Here is an 11610-nt window from a genome sequence, read left to right on the forward strand (position 1 = left end):
TTAAAGTCTCAGTCAGCATTATTTCAATTTATTTTTTATTTAACATCAAAATTCCAGATTAAAAACTACATTACCTATGATTTTGCAGAGAAATCTCCAACAATCAGAGAGAGAAAAAAAAAAACCTTTAGCCCCCATCTACTCCCATGTCCAATGAAACACAATAGCAGCACAAGCTACGGTATTTATTATATCAGCCTAAAAATGAAATTTCTTCCAATGGATTGTCTTAAAAATGCTATCTTACTTGGATGACGGGTAAGAAATGTAACATCCTGTATGATAAACTTGTGCGCAGATTAACACTTATCACTGTGCATGAGAAGTAAATGTTTTATGTAGGGAATACAAGCAGCTCAATACAAATGTAGAAAAGCCCTACACTTTCAAGCGATGCCTAAAAGAGCAAATCTATTTGACTCAAAACATGGTTTTACATGTCTGAGTGCTTCTAACCTCCCCATGGCCCTGTTCCCCAGAGAGGGGCTGCTGGTGACAGGCTGACCGTGCTGTCAGGCCCTCTCCCTGGGGCAGAGCGAGCTGCCTGTCGGCCCCCACCTCCAGAGATCCGTTTTAGTCCCTGAGATGGGCTTGATAACTAGGGCTGAACTGCCACTGAAAGGCATAAGCCATCACGTCACACGCAATCTCTAGGCTGCGTTTCCCTTCCCGCTGCAATCGCTCATTCTCATCTGCCTGCTGGCTTGCCCCACACGGCCCTGCAATAATGGAACTTCGTGTACAAGATATCAGGAAAGCCTAAGACATGAAATAATGAATCATATTTGCGAGAAAAGCTTTATGTCACTTACGAGCATGTCTGTTGTGCATATCCAAATATACATAGCTTATTTGATGGTGCTTTTGTGTGTGTGTATGTAGCTGTAATTTTCTGTTTTTAAGCCTGCATCAAAGGGCTCTAAATGATCACTCTTTTTGTACGCAATCTATTGCATGCCTTCTGTCATCTGATTGATGGTTCATACTGTTTTTATAAACTTTGTAAAGTATAATTATAAGTCATATTTCAAGATGGACACTTACTGGACTGAACGACCTGGATACACTTGATTATCCATCCATCATTTTCTAGAAAAATCATGTTAAACTGTATCAGATATGATCATCAGGCTTTTGAGGAACGTTTATTTTATCTCTCATTGTATTGCATTGCATTCTATGTTTTAAAACTACAGAGATTTGGTCATAAAACTAAGCAAATAAATATCACACTAAGGCATAGTGACAAATGATATTTATATGCATTTTATGTAAGTAGTATGTTATACTGTAAATTTCTTTGACAAGCTATGTTTGTGTATTGTGTAATGGTTCAATAAACTAGGTAAAAAAAATTAAACATGGGTTTTTATGATGTATAGATACAAATAAAAAAATACTATTAAAAACACATAATGCAAAACTGTTAAAAAAGCTAATACAATGGCCTTGTGGTCTCTCAGACCCTAATCAGCACTGTGTGGCCTGCTTTCTGTGTGACATCACAGGACTCGCCAGGACAACCTTTAACTATACTGCAGTCAGACAGGTTAAGAAAACATTACCAGGGGTTTGAATGAGTGCAGCGGGAGGAAGAAAAAGTCCTCCCAACTAACTTTACACAAGACCTGGCCATTCATTAACCTGTCTTCACGCTGCTCTTGGACACTGTACTAACCCACATAGGCCAGTATTGGAAATGCATATATAATACACACATTCATCACTATTGACACTGAACTAGGATCAGCTGCTTTAGCACATTGTGCTATAACTGAAATTTTAAATCAGGGTCCACAATAACATTCTTAAACCTTCTAAAGAAATTTCAAATATGCTTCTATCACATGAGCAGTGATAGATGTAAAGTGTTGACATGTTAATTAACACACACCCACACACAGTATTTATTTTGCCACCCATAATTGCGGGCCCTATAAAATCATGCTCCCACCACAAGGTCTATGTAAGCGTTTCACACAGTCCTTCGAAAACTCACCATCACACCGTGGCACAAAACCCAAAATCGTGCAACTGACCCTGCACTATATTTGCCAGCACTCAGAGCAATGCAGCATTATCATTTCTCTTCTCTATCTGCACAGATAAGACTTAATGAACTAGCCATAGCCAGGGCTGCTTTGTGTCAGCCGCCTCATTTCTTTTCCTCTGGACTTTGTTTCCTTTTTCAGTGACGAAGCAGCGCGAGTGCAAAAAGTTTAAAGTTTTACCTCTTCCCTTTTTCAACATGACAACCCCGGACAGGAACTAGCTGGTTAAAAGTGGACCCTTTAGATCAAGGTGAGGATGCAGACTAGTTGCATAATAAATGAAAACAATAGTTCAGTTGAGTTCAGTGAATCAGATTTGGACTGATTTTTCTACTGGGAAATGGTATCATTACCACCACAGAGTGTAAAAGTAAAAATGCCATTCATCTGCATATTATAATTGATTTTAAACAGTAATTAAAGGCCATTAAAGAGAGACCTACTGTTAGTTATGAGGCTTTTAATCAATTGTATATATTTTGTTGAAGTCTCAGTCAGCTTTATTTTTTAATTGACAGTGTTTAACAGTGAAATGCCTGATAATAACTACAGACTTGAACAAACTATGTAGAATTTGCAATAAATGCAAGATATCCATTGTTTTTAATTTGTGTCATGCGTCACGGTATGGTCTTTCTTTCCCTCATTACAGCCATCAAGTACAGTCTTATACTGATTTTCAAATACTTTTTTGCTTTAACTACAAGTTTTTAATGTTGTGATTCACCTTATAGCTGGTTGGTTTCTTTTATGGATGATAACTCATAAATTAATACTTTTTTTAAAAATCATATGGGAAAAATGAATGGGAAAATTACTTCCGGAACCAAAGCAGCAGGAAAAAGTGAGTGGACACTGTTGCTTTCTTTTATTACTGATCATTACTCTGGAACATCAGGAGACAAGTGCATATAAACAGCCATAAATTTTAGCGCTTCGAACCCAAGATTGTAGTAAAAGGTACAAACACTGATCTTAAGTAACACAAAGGTTGGGTGCTTATCATTAAACCTCACCCCAGTTATCAGACAGCGTGGATAAATGCTCATTCCCATTGAGTAAAGTTTTTAACTAATAAACTGCACTGATTGACTATCCCAGCTTGTAAAGAATTCCTCACTTCTGCAATAAACTGCATGAGGCTGGAATCATATCTAATTTTACAATATACAAGCATACACAATCAGATAAGAAAACATCGCATGACCCTCTTTACCTCAAACAGGTTCGATGTATCATTGCCGTACTGACTGGAAATTATATCTGATTGGTCACTGTACCATCTGAGCCCTCCCAGAAAAATGTCTGCATCGAGGTCACTGACATCCAGCTCAGAGAGGTCAAGCTCAGGCAGGTCAGGGCAAAGAGGCTGGTCTTCACCAACCAAGGCAGCACACTGAAAGAGAGAAGAGATCGTTGAGCACGTATTTGTTAAAATCTTAACCATCTTCATTCAGTGTTTCTGTAAGAATGAGTGCTCAGATTCCTAAAAAGCCATATATTTCATGGCTTCACACACACTATTCTCTTAAGTTATGATGACCTGGTGTAATCTAATCACAGGATCAGTTTGATTAGAATTAGTTCAATGGATTTCACCTTGTGTTACCATTTGTTTACCTTTACTATTCACTCTAACTTTGCAGCAGCTGTGTGATCTCAAACACTAACTATAAATGGTTTCAAATGGCTAGCGGTGGGATCAACAGATATTAAATCATTCAATGCTGGTCAGGTTTTACAACACCTTGTATCTGGACAGTAGTATCCATATAGACATGTTACTGGAATAAGCTTGCAAACCCATGTATTTAATGCAAACAAAATGATGTCAAATCAAATGTGAGATAAAAAAGCCACTCCTTTACTGAAAAACAAACATTTCATTCTCAAACCTATATATTTTCCATTTTTTCCATTCCATTTTTTTAAGCCAAAGTCCATATTTTTTCCCCCATCGCTCTTCATTTTTAAAAATCCAATGACATGTACAACTGGGCTAATAATGCTTTGTCAGGTTTTAAAACATAATGCATTATAATACATAACATGCTTAGCTTCCTGAAGCAACATAGGCTTGTTTTAATTATCATTAATAAATCACACATAATATAAAAATGAAACATTTGGCACTATGGCATTTGAGGCAGTCTGGTATTCAAGATGGGATCATTTTTAAAAGGGATATTCAGTAGCAGTAACTCCCAGAGTGTTCCTTGTGCATATCTGTTTGAAGGCTAAAATGAACTATGAAAAAAACAGAAAGCAAAACATTACATTTAAATAATAATAATAAAAATAATGCAAATATTTGAGCTTCCAAAACACTTAACACATTTAATGCCATCAGTTTAGCAGTCTTTATTGTCAAACTGGTCCACATCAGGCCGTATCACTTCTCACATCTCTGCACCTGCCCACCTGTGTGTGTCTGATGTAACCAATAACTCTTCCTTTATTTGATTAATAAGGGGTGTTACTTTGCTACGTGTTTGATACCTTTGTGTCTAGCATGCAAAATATAATATTTACATAAATGGAATAACTAGTACTACACATCTGGGTGGTTTGGTTATTAAACATTAAACATACTATCCAAACGACCAAATTAAGTGAACATAAATCTAACCAGAGTGCGTGTTTAGCTGTGTACATGGCGTCTGCTGCATTTCCAAAAACATAACCAACCAGAAAACAAACAATTCTGTGATTGGCCGAGGGAGGGGAGGGGCGGTCCGTCGTAGGGAAGAGCGCCACAGCCACGCCCTCTGGTTGGTCAGATACTGTACTTCATATCATTGAGTATGCTGTGAGTAAAATAGAGGCGAAGCGGAGGCTAAACCAACAGCAGCTCGCGGAGAGACTTTGTGCACAGGTGGATAGAGTTTTGACAAACGGCGGAGGGTGCTGTAGAGTGATGCGTTTTGTGAAAAAGCGATACAAATATTGTACGAAATGTTACCCCAACTCCTAATACCGCTTCCCAAATCCTATGACTCTGCTATTTTCTCTGTACTAGCCTACTGACAGAAATGTAACGTCGCAATAAGTAATCAAAATGAAAAGGCGAGACTTTGCTCGAGGGCAGCACGACACAGTTTGTGCCGAGCAGCAAAATAAATCAAAGAAGACTCTCGCGCGTCAAACTTGATCATCGGTGTCTGATTTAGTTTAGATCTATTTATGTCACAAATCCCGTCCTTCCGCTGTCACAGATTTATAGACGCCGGCAAACCAGTGGTAGGCAAACGATAAAATCACATGCATCAAATGCTTCTGCCTCGGCATCTTGTCGAAAAAGCCTTCCCTTTTCCACTCAAAAATACGGACAAGCTCTATCACGAGCACATGCAGAGAGAGAGAGAGAGAGAGAGAGAGAGAGAGAGAGAGCAATTTGCTGATTGTGTTTAGATGGATTTATGCTCTGACTGAGACACTTAACTAATCTTTTAAAAGAAATGTAACAATAGAGCACGTGCATAGGCTACCTTGCAACCTAGACAGGTGCTGCCAATACAGCGCAGATATTTTTTGTTTCTATATAGCCTGGTGAATAAAAGTTTCAGGTGAGCACGCTGATTTATGAATATCTGAAATGGTTAAGGCTGCAATAAACCAATACGCGACGAGATAGATAGATAGATAGATAGATAGATAGATAGATAGATAGATAGATAGATAGATAGATAGATAGATAGATAGATAGATAGATTGCACTGAGTGTATGATTTAGCTTACATGAAAGTGCGACGTTATTATCCATATCTTACATTTCGCCGAACGAACACGTAAAACACGCTTAAATAAACCTAAATGTCTCGAATTGCAATGCTTCGCACTAAAAAAAGGATACACGTCATGCACAGCTATGCAGTCGTTATTGATGTAGCTATTGCATTATGGAGCAGCGCTTAACCTTGCGATGAGGTCTTGATAAATAAAAAAAGTAAACAAGGATCAGCAGCTTTTCTTTGCTGGACCCAGATTTTACAGCACATAGCCTACTGTCCAATAATAAATCCAGCACGCGCTCCGCTTGCATGCAAATAACCTTCTTCGAGACTGTATCTACGTTCTAGCCTAATAGGAAAGTTGCAATGTACGATACCTGACGCGAGAACATAGTAATTCCAGCACATCGGCAGTGGCACTAGGCTCTCACTGAAGCAGATACCTGTCTCATCATCACCTGCGTTACAGCGAGCGAGCGCACTCCATCCACGGGCACGTCAACACAATTTCCCACGACAAGACATCCTAAGTAGACTGGCACTGTTCAACTCCGACACAGCTTGAGAGAAGCCGTACGCTATCACCAGATAAACCACTGCACATACAATTTCTGACAACAAATTAAACTTTATCACAACCCGGTGTATTCCCGTGTATTCAGAGCCTCAGTGTCTTCCGCGCATCTTACAGGATCGGTCGAATTTCACATAACGGGAACTACGAGCGAAGCTCGTCTTGGACGTTTCCTGCGATCAATCTCCTCAAAAAAAGTGTCCCAGCCCGGAAAAGGAAAAAATAAGTTACACATCAGTTCTCACCTCTAGTTCTCTCCACACCGAATCTTGATTACACCTGTCCCACGCCATCCAGCCCCTGAATGACGACACGAAAAAATAAAATAGAAATCACGGGCAAAAGAGAAAATCCACTCGTTCCCTGCCGCCCCTCACTGACAATGAACCGAGGGCACCTGTCTTACAACTGCTTTCCATCACATGACAAAGCTATTAAAAGTAGGCAGGGGAGTGACTCCCCTTGGCTGTTACTCGCCAATGACGTACTGTAAGGGAGGCGGAGTCTGGCACGCGCATAGTAAATCTTTCCTAACTATAAAACCACGCGCTCCTCTCAACATGCCACTAGTGTCGGCTAGGGTTGGGAACCAAGAACCCGTTTTGCGTTTTGCTTTATACAGTAAATATAAGTCTCATGACTTTCGGTTGGATTAAGCGTGGATTGTTCCTCCGAGGCGGACTGGAGTCCGTGTTAAAGTGCTCTGACTCTCCAGCTGCGCCGCAGCACCGCTACTGAATGTACAGCACGGAACATACAGTGACCAATGTAGTTCGATTCCCGAACGAATGACTCTTGTGAACCAGTTCTTTTTAGTGAATCAAACGTATAACGCGCGCCCAGCTCAGTTCGATTCCTGATAGAATGACACCGGTTAGATCAGAAACATTGTGAATGATTTGGAGAGGCTACTGACAACGCTACTGTTTCTTTCATAATCGACTCGAAACGAAAACTAATAACTGTTGCTGTCATTGGTGTCTCATGTAGTTCAAACGTGTAAAATAAGGAAAATAGTAAAATTACATCCGGGACTCTATTCAGAATGAACTGACACAATTAGCTAATCGTCTTAAATATTAACAGAAAAAAAAATAATAATAATCCTCTCTGTTTAGATACTAACGTGTCATTGCAGTCAGAGGGATAATTTACAAATCTGAAGGGATTTCTTACCCATTAGTGCATCCATCAGATATGCTATTATATATATATATATATATATATATATATATATTTTTTTTTTTTTTTTTTTTTTTTTTTTTTTTAATATATATACTTTTTTTTTTCTTGCTAACAGGTTTCACATTTGGTGAACTGGTTCAACCGCTAAGATGATCCGGTTAAATAGAAAGATTCGTTTGCGATCCGGACATCAGACACAAGAGACAAAACCAATAAAACGCATTACAAACGAGGCCTTTGTTGCATCCAGTGGGGACATAATTACTGATTATAATAACTTATACTGTGTTTTTAAGCATTGTGTTGCATATTGCGCAGCTTAAACATAAAACCATGTCTCCATTTGTGATCGGAGAAACAACAAGCCTACTTTACACTGCTCAAAACTCACGTTTGAATCATCATTGGACAATTATTTAAATATAAATATTTAGAACTTCTTTCTTTGCGTAAACATTTGGGTGGTGTTATGCAAATCTTCCCAAATAGTGACGTAGAGATGTGGGGCATGTTAGAACGAGCCGTTTTAGGAGGGCGTGAAAAAGTCTTAATTTTAATAAAGAATATATCTTTGGATTTGAAACTTTAGTCTTTGCAACTTTACAGATCTTGTTCATGCACCAAGAGCTTGTAACACTCCAAATAGAAAGGGAAAATTGAAATCGCATCAAATGACCCCTTTAAGCAAATCTGTGGAGGTATCGTTCATCTCAGAGCAATGCGAACGGAATATGTAATATTAATAATGTAAATAATGTAATGTATAATGTAAATAAAGACAGGATAAATGGGTTGGTTATATGAGAACACGGTCGATAAGTTGTGAGGACTGTAGTGGTTCATAGAATACTCTGAATCTATAGCCTGAGGCGTTTTCTTTACTCGAATTCTCCCAGTCAGGAGTGTGCGTGGAGGTTGCTGTGAGCTCAAATACTATGTTTCATGGTGTGTGTGTGTGTGTGTGTGTGTGCTGACTGAGTGGAGACTGGCTTAATTTCAAGCTCATTCGATGTCGTGTCACATTTAGCACCCCCACCCCTCTCCCTTCACACGATTTATACTCTCAAGTAATGCTTCCATACATCGAGGCATCGCAAACGAAGCAACATCATCGGCTTGACTGCTCTGCAGAGTCATAACGGCTGAAAGATAGTGTGTAATGCGCTCACGACTGATTTTCTTCCTCCCTCAGACGCCGGGGAAAAGCAGGTGACGAGGTGTACAGTGTCAACAGTTAATGTATACTCAACATAGACATAGAGAAAACCAAAACATGAGGTTTGTAGACAGTCAAAGCAAAACACAGCTCGACCACTCATGACCACCCACTTTTGAGAGCTGAAAGCCCACTGTGTATCAGCTGCTCCTTCAGTCTTCATGACCAGAACATTGCGGAAAAGAGTTCAAAATATGTGGTTGGTGAGGTATGAACAAATAGTGCTTTACTAGGCGTTCATGATACTGTAGTATAATATACATAACCCTAGTGCAAATATAAGGCTATATTTTGTGTGTTTTATGTATTTCAGGAAGCTGATCCCATGTCAGTGTAAGGCATGTGCTCTATCCACAGGCGACCACTCTTATCTCAGATGGTTCTTACATGGTAGCGTAAACACAATACTAATGCAACACAAAGATGACACACTGATGCCATTGTAACTAAGGCTGGAGCTGGAGGGATGAAAATAGTTGGTTGCTCATTGTATGGTAGTAAAGGCACGTGACTCCCTCTCTGTCCCTTTTCTTTCTGCTTCCTCTCCCTCTCCCTCTCCCTCTCCCTCTCCCTCGCTCTCTCTCTCTCTCTCTCTCTCTCTCTCTCTCTCTCTCTCTCTCTCTCTCTCTCTCTTTCTCTCTCTCTTAATCACACAGACAAGCTGCAAGCTTTATCTGATCGTTCCCTTTATGAGAATTAAGCAATTGTGAGCTAAAAATATGGCTCTGTTGTAAGTTCTTTTTAAATGGATTTTGATTTGTTTTCATTTTTTTCCTTGTGCTGGCAGCTGAACATTTCCGAGAGATGTTTTTTCCAGTAGAACTAGCATACGACCTGTCACGTAGTTCATGGTTGCATTAAATGTGTAAATGAACATCACATTTTGAACATAAATTAATGGCCAAACTGTCAATGAACAAATGCCAAACAGCCACATTCAAATATTCCAATATACATACAGTATAGTGAAAAAAGAAGTGGCCTTAATACTTGCAGATAGTATATTAATGAAATAAAAGGCCACCTACTTCAAGACAGAAAAAGAGAGATTTCACAATTTCATGACTATATGCCTTTAAAAAGTGCACTTTGTAATAACATGAAATTAAACACTTTACTTTCAAGCACACTTTAAATCACTGTTTTATTATTCTTTTTGGTATATTGCATCGGAATGTACATTTATAGCTATGTTGGATATGGCTTAGAGACACCAGCTCTGTAAAACATTTATAAACGTGGACTTGGAGGCAGATTTGGGGCAAAGCCCTGGGAGCTTACCTTGCAGTTTGAAAGCATCTGTGCTTATTTTGCAAAGCTATTATTTTTTTTTGGATACTTCCTGTGTGTGTGTGTGTATATATATACTTAGTATTTCAAATTTGATTTAAACATGGAGAAACAAAACAAATCATACTATTTTCTTCATATATAATATTATTTGGTTTTACAACAATGCTTCTGAATTAAAATATGCTCTAGTATTCATATCTGCTTGTAGACACAGATGGATGATAGATACACAATGCATTGCTGGTATTTCCATATCTGGTAGGCAAGGATGTCTATAAGCAACACATGACTACATGACTAGTTTTTTTTTTTCACTACAGTTTTTTTATAGTACTTATCATTAGATCTCCTCTGCAAAATAAGAACACCAGATGAAAGCAACCTGAGAGATAATAGGTCCTCTTAAATGCACTTAACACTTAAGATGCATCACCTTACCGCACAATGTACAAAGTATACAATAAAACCCAAAATTAAAGCAGCAAATGGAAGACAGTTCCTCTGAAAGGAAGTCATCTTGAGAGAGGAATCAAAGAAAGCTATTCAGCCTAGTCTATCAGAACAAAAGGCTTTCTATTGACGAATTCAGCCATTTCACAGGAGGTTTGGACTGTGGCCGATTGCTACCTTGGAGAGCCCGGTGTGTATTATTGCTGTAAATGGCATGGCGAGGCTGGGGCGTGCTAGCCAGGACTCGACTATGAAATTGGAAATAACAATGGCGGGACACAACAGCATATCCACACCAAGGACATAACTCAAGAGAGAAGTATGGGCTCAGTGGGAAAGCCCTGTGATATTTTTTTCAAAGAAAAACCTTGACGGAACGAAGCCTCCCATTCACAAAAATACTATGGTCAAGCACAAAAAAAAAAAAAAAACCTCTGTCTCAGGTTCTTGTCAGAGGAAAAATACTCCCCTATCTGAGGCATTTATTATGACACGTTAGAATCACTGTGCAGTCATGAAAGATGCATGGAGAAAAAAGAGTCTGGCAAGAAGTCGAGCACTAGCAGGGATGTGTTTACAAGCTCTGAATGACATGCATTCGCATGCGGGTGAGATATTTTTATGACTTTCTCATGACAGAAGGCAAAGGACGGTTCTAGAATAAGTAGAATTAAACTGATTGAAGCCATGACATCAAAACAGTCATACTTATTAAATGGAGGAGTTAATGGAGGCGTTCTTATGTAGTCCTGATATGATTAGAACTCACACTCCCTTTGTAAATGAAGATGAGTTTGCCTCTTGGTCTCTTAGCAGCTTCGGCATGCTTGGGAAGAATTGGGTCACTATTTGAGTGGTGCGCCTGCAAGAAACTCCATGTTAAAATTGTATCATGACATGGTGAAAAATGGGGGAGGGGAGGTGCACAGGTAGCATGTTTTAGAAATGTTACTGAAATGTGGTGCGCTGCTAATGGACAGTCTAATTGCTCTTAGAGCACATGAAGGGAGAGGAAAAATTACATGTGAGTTGTTGGCTTGCATACAGGTAAAAGCCCTTACGGCATCATAAAAAAGAGTGTAATGATCATCTCTTTTTTTCCCCTTACAG

At 39.0% G+C, this 11610-nt stretch overlaps 1 protein-coding gene across 1 annotated transcript in view; it reads right to left on the reverse strand.

Annotated features, from left to right (window-relative positions):
- LOC132110841 (peroxisome proliferator-activated receptor gamma coactivator 1-alpha-like) overlaps positions 1-6970 on the reverse strand; it is a 45923-nt gene extending 38953 nt beyond the window's left edge. Inside the window, 2 exon segments of the mRNA XM_059517852.1 lie at positions 3268-3447; positions 6602-6970. Coding sequence (XP_059373835.1) covers positions 3268-3447; positions 6602-6649 — 228 coding nt within the window. The 5' untranslated portion in view covers positions 6650-6970.
- Between the last annotated feature and the right edge of the window lie 4640 nt (positions 6971-11610).

The sequence above is a fragment of the Carassius carassius genome, chromosome 2 (assembly GCF_963082965.1).
Source record: "Carassius carassius chromosome 2, fCarCar2.1, whole genome shotgun sequence".
In the NCBI taxonomy this organism is placed as follows: Eukaryota; Metazoa; Chordata; class Actinopteri; order Cypriniformes; family Cyprinidae; genus Carassius; species Carassius carassius.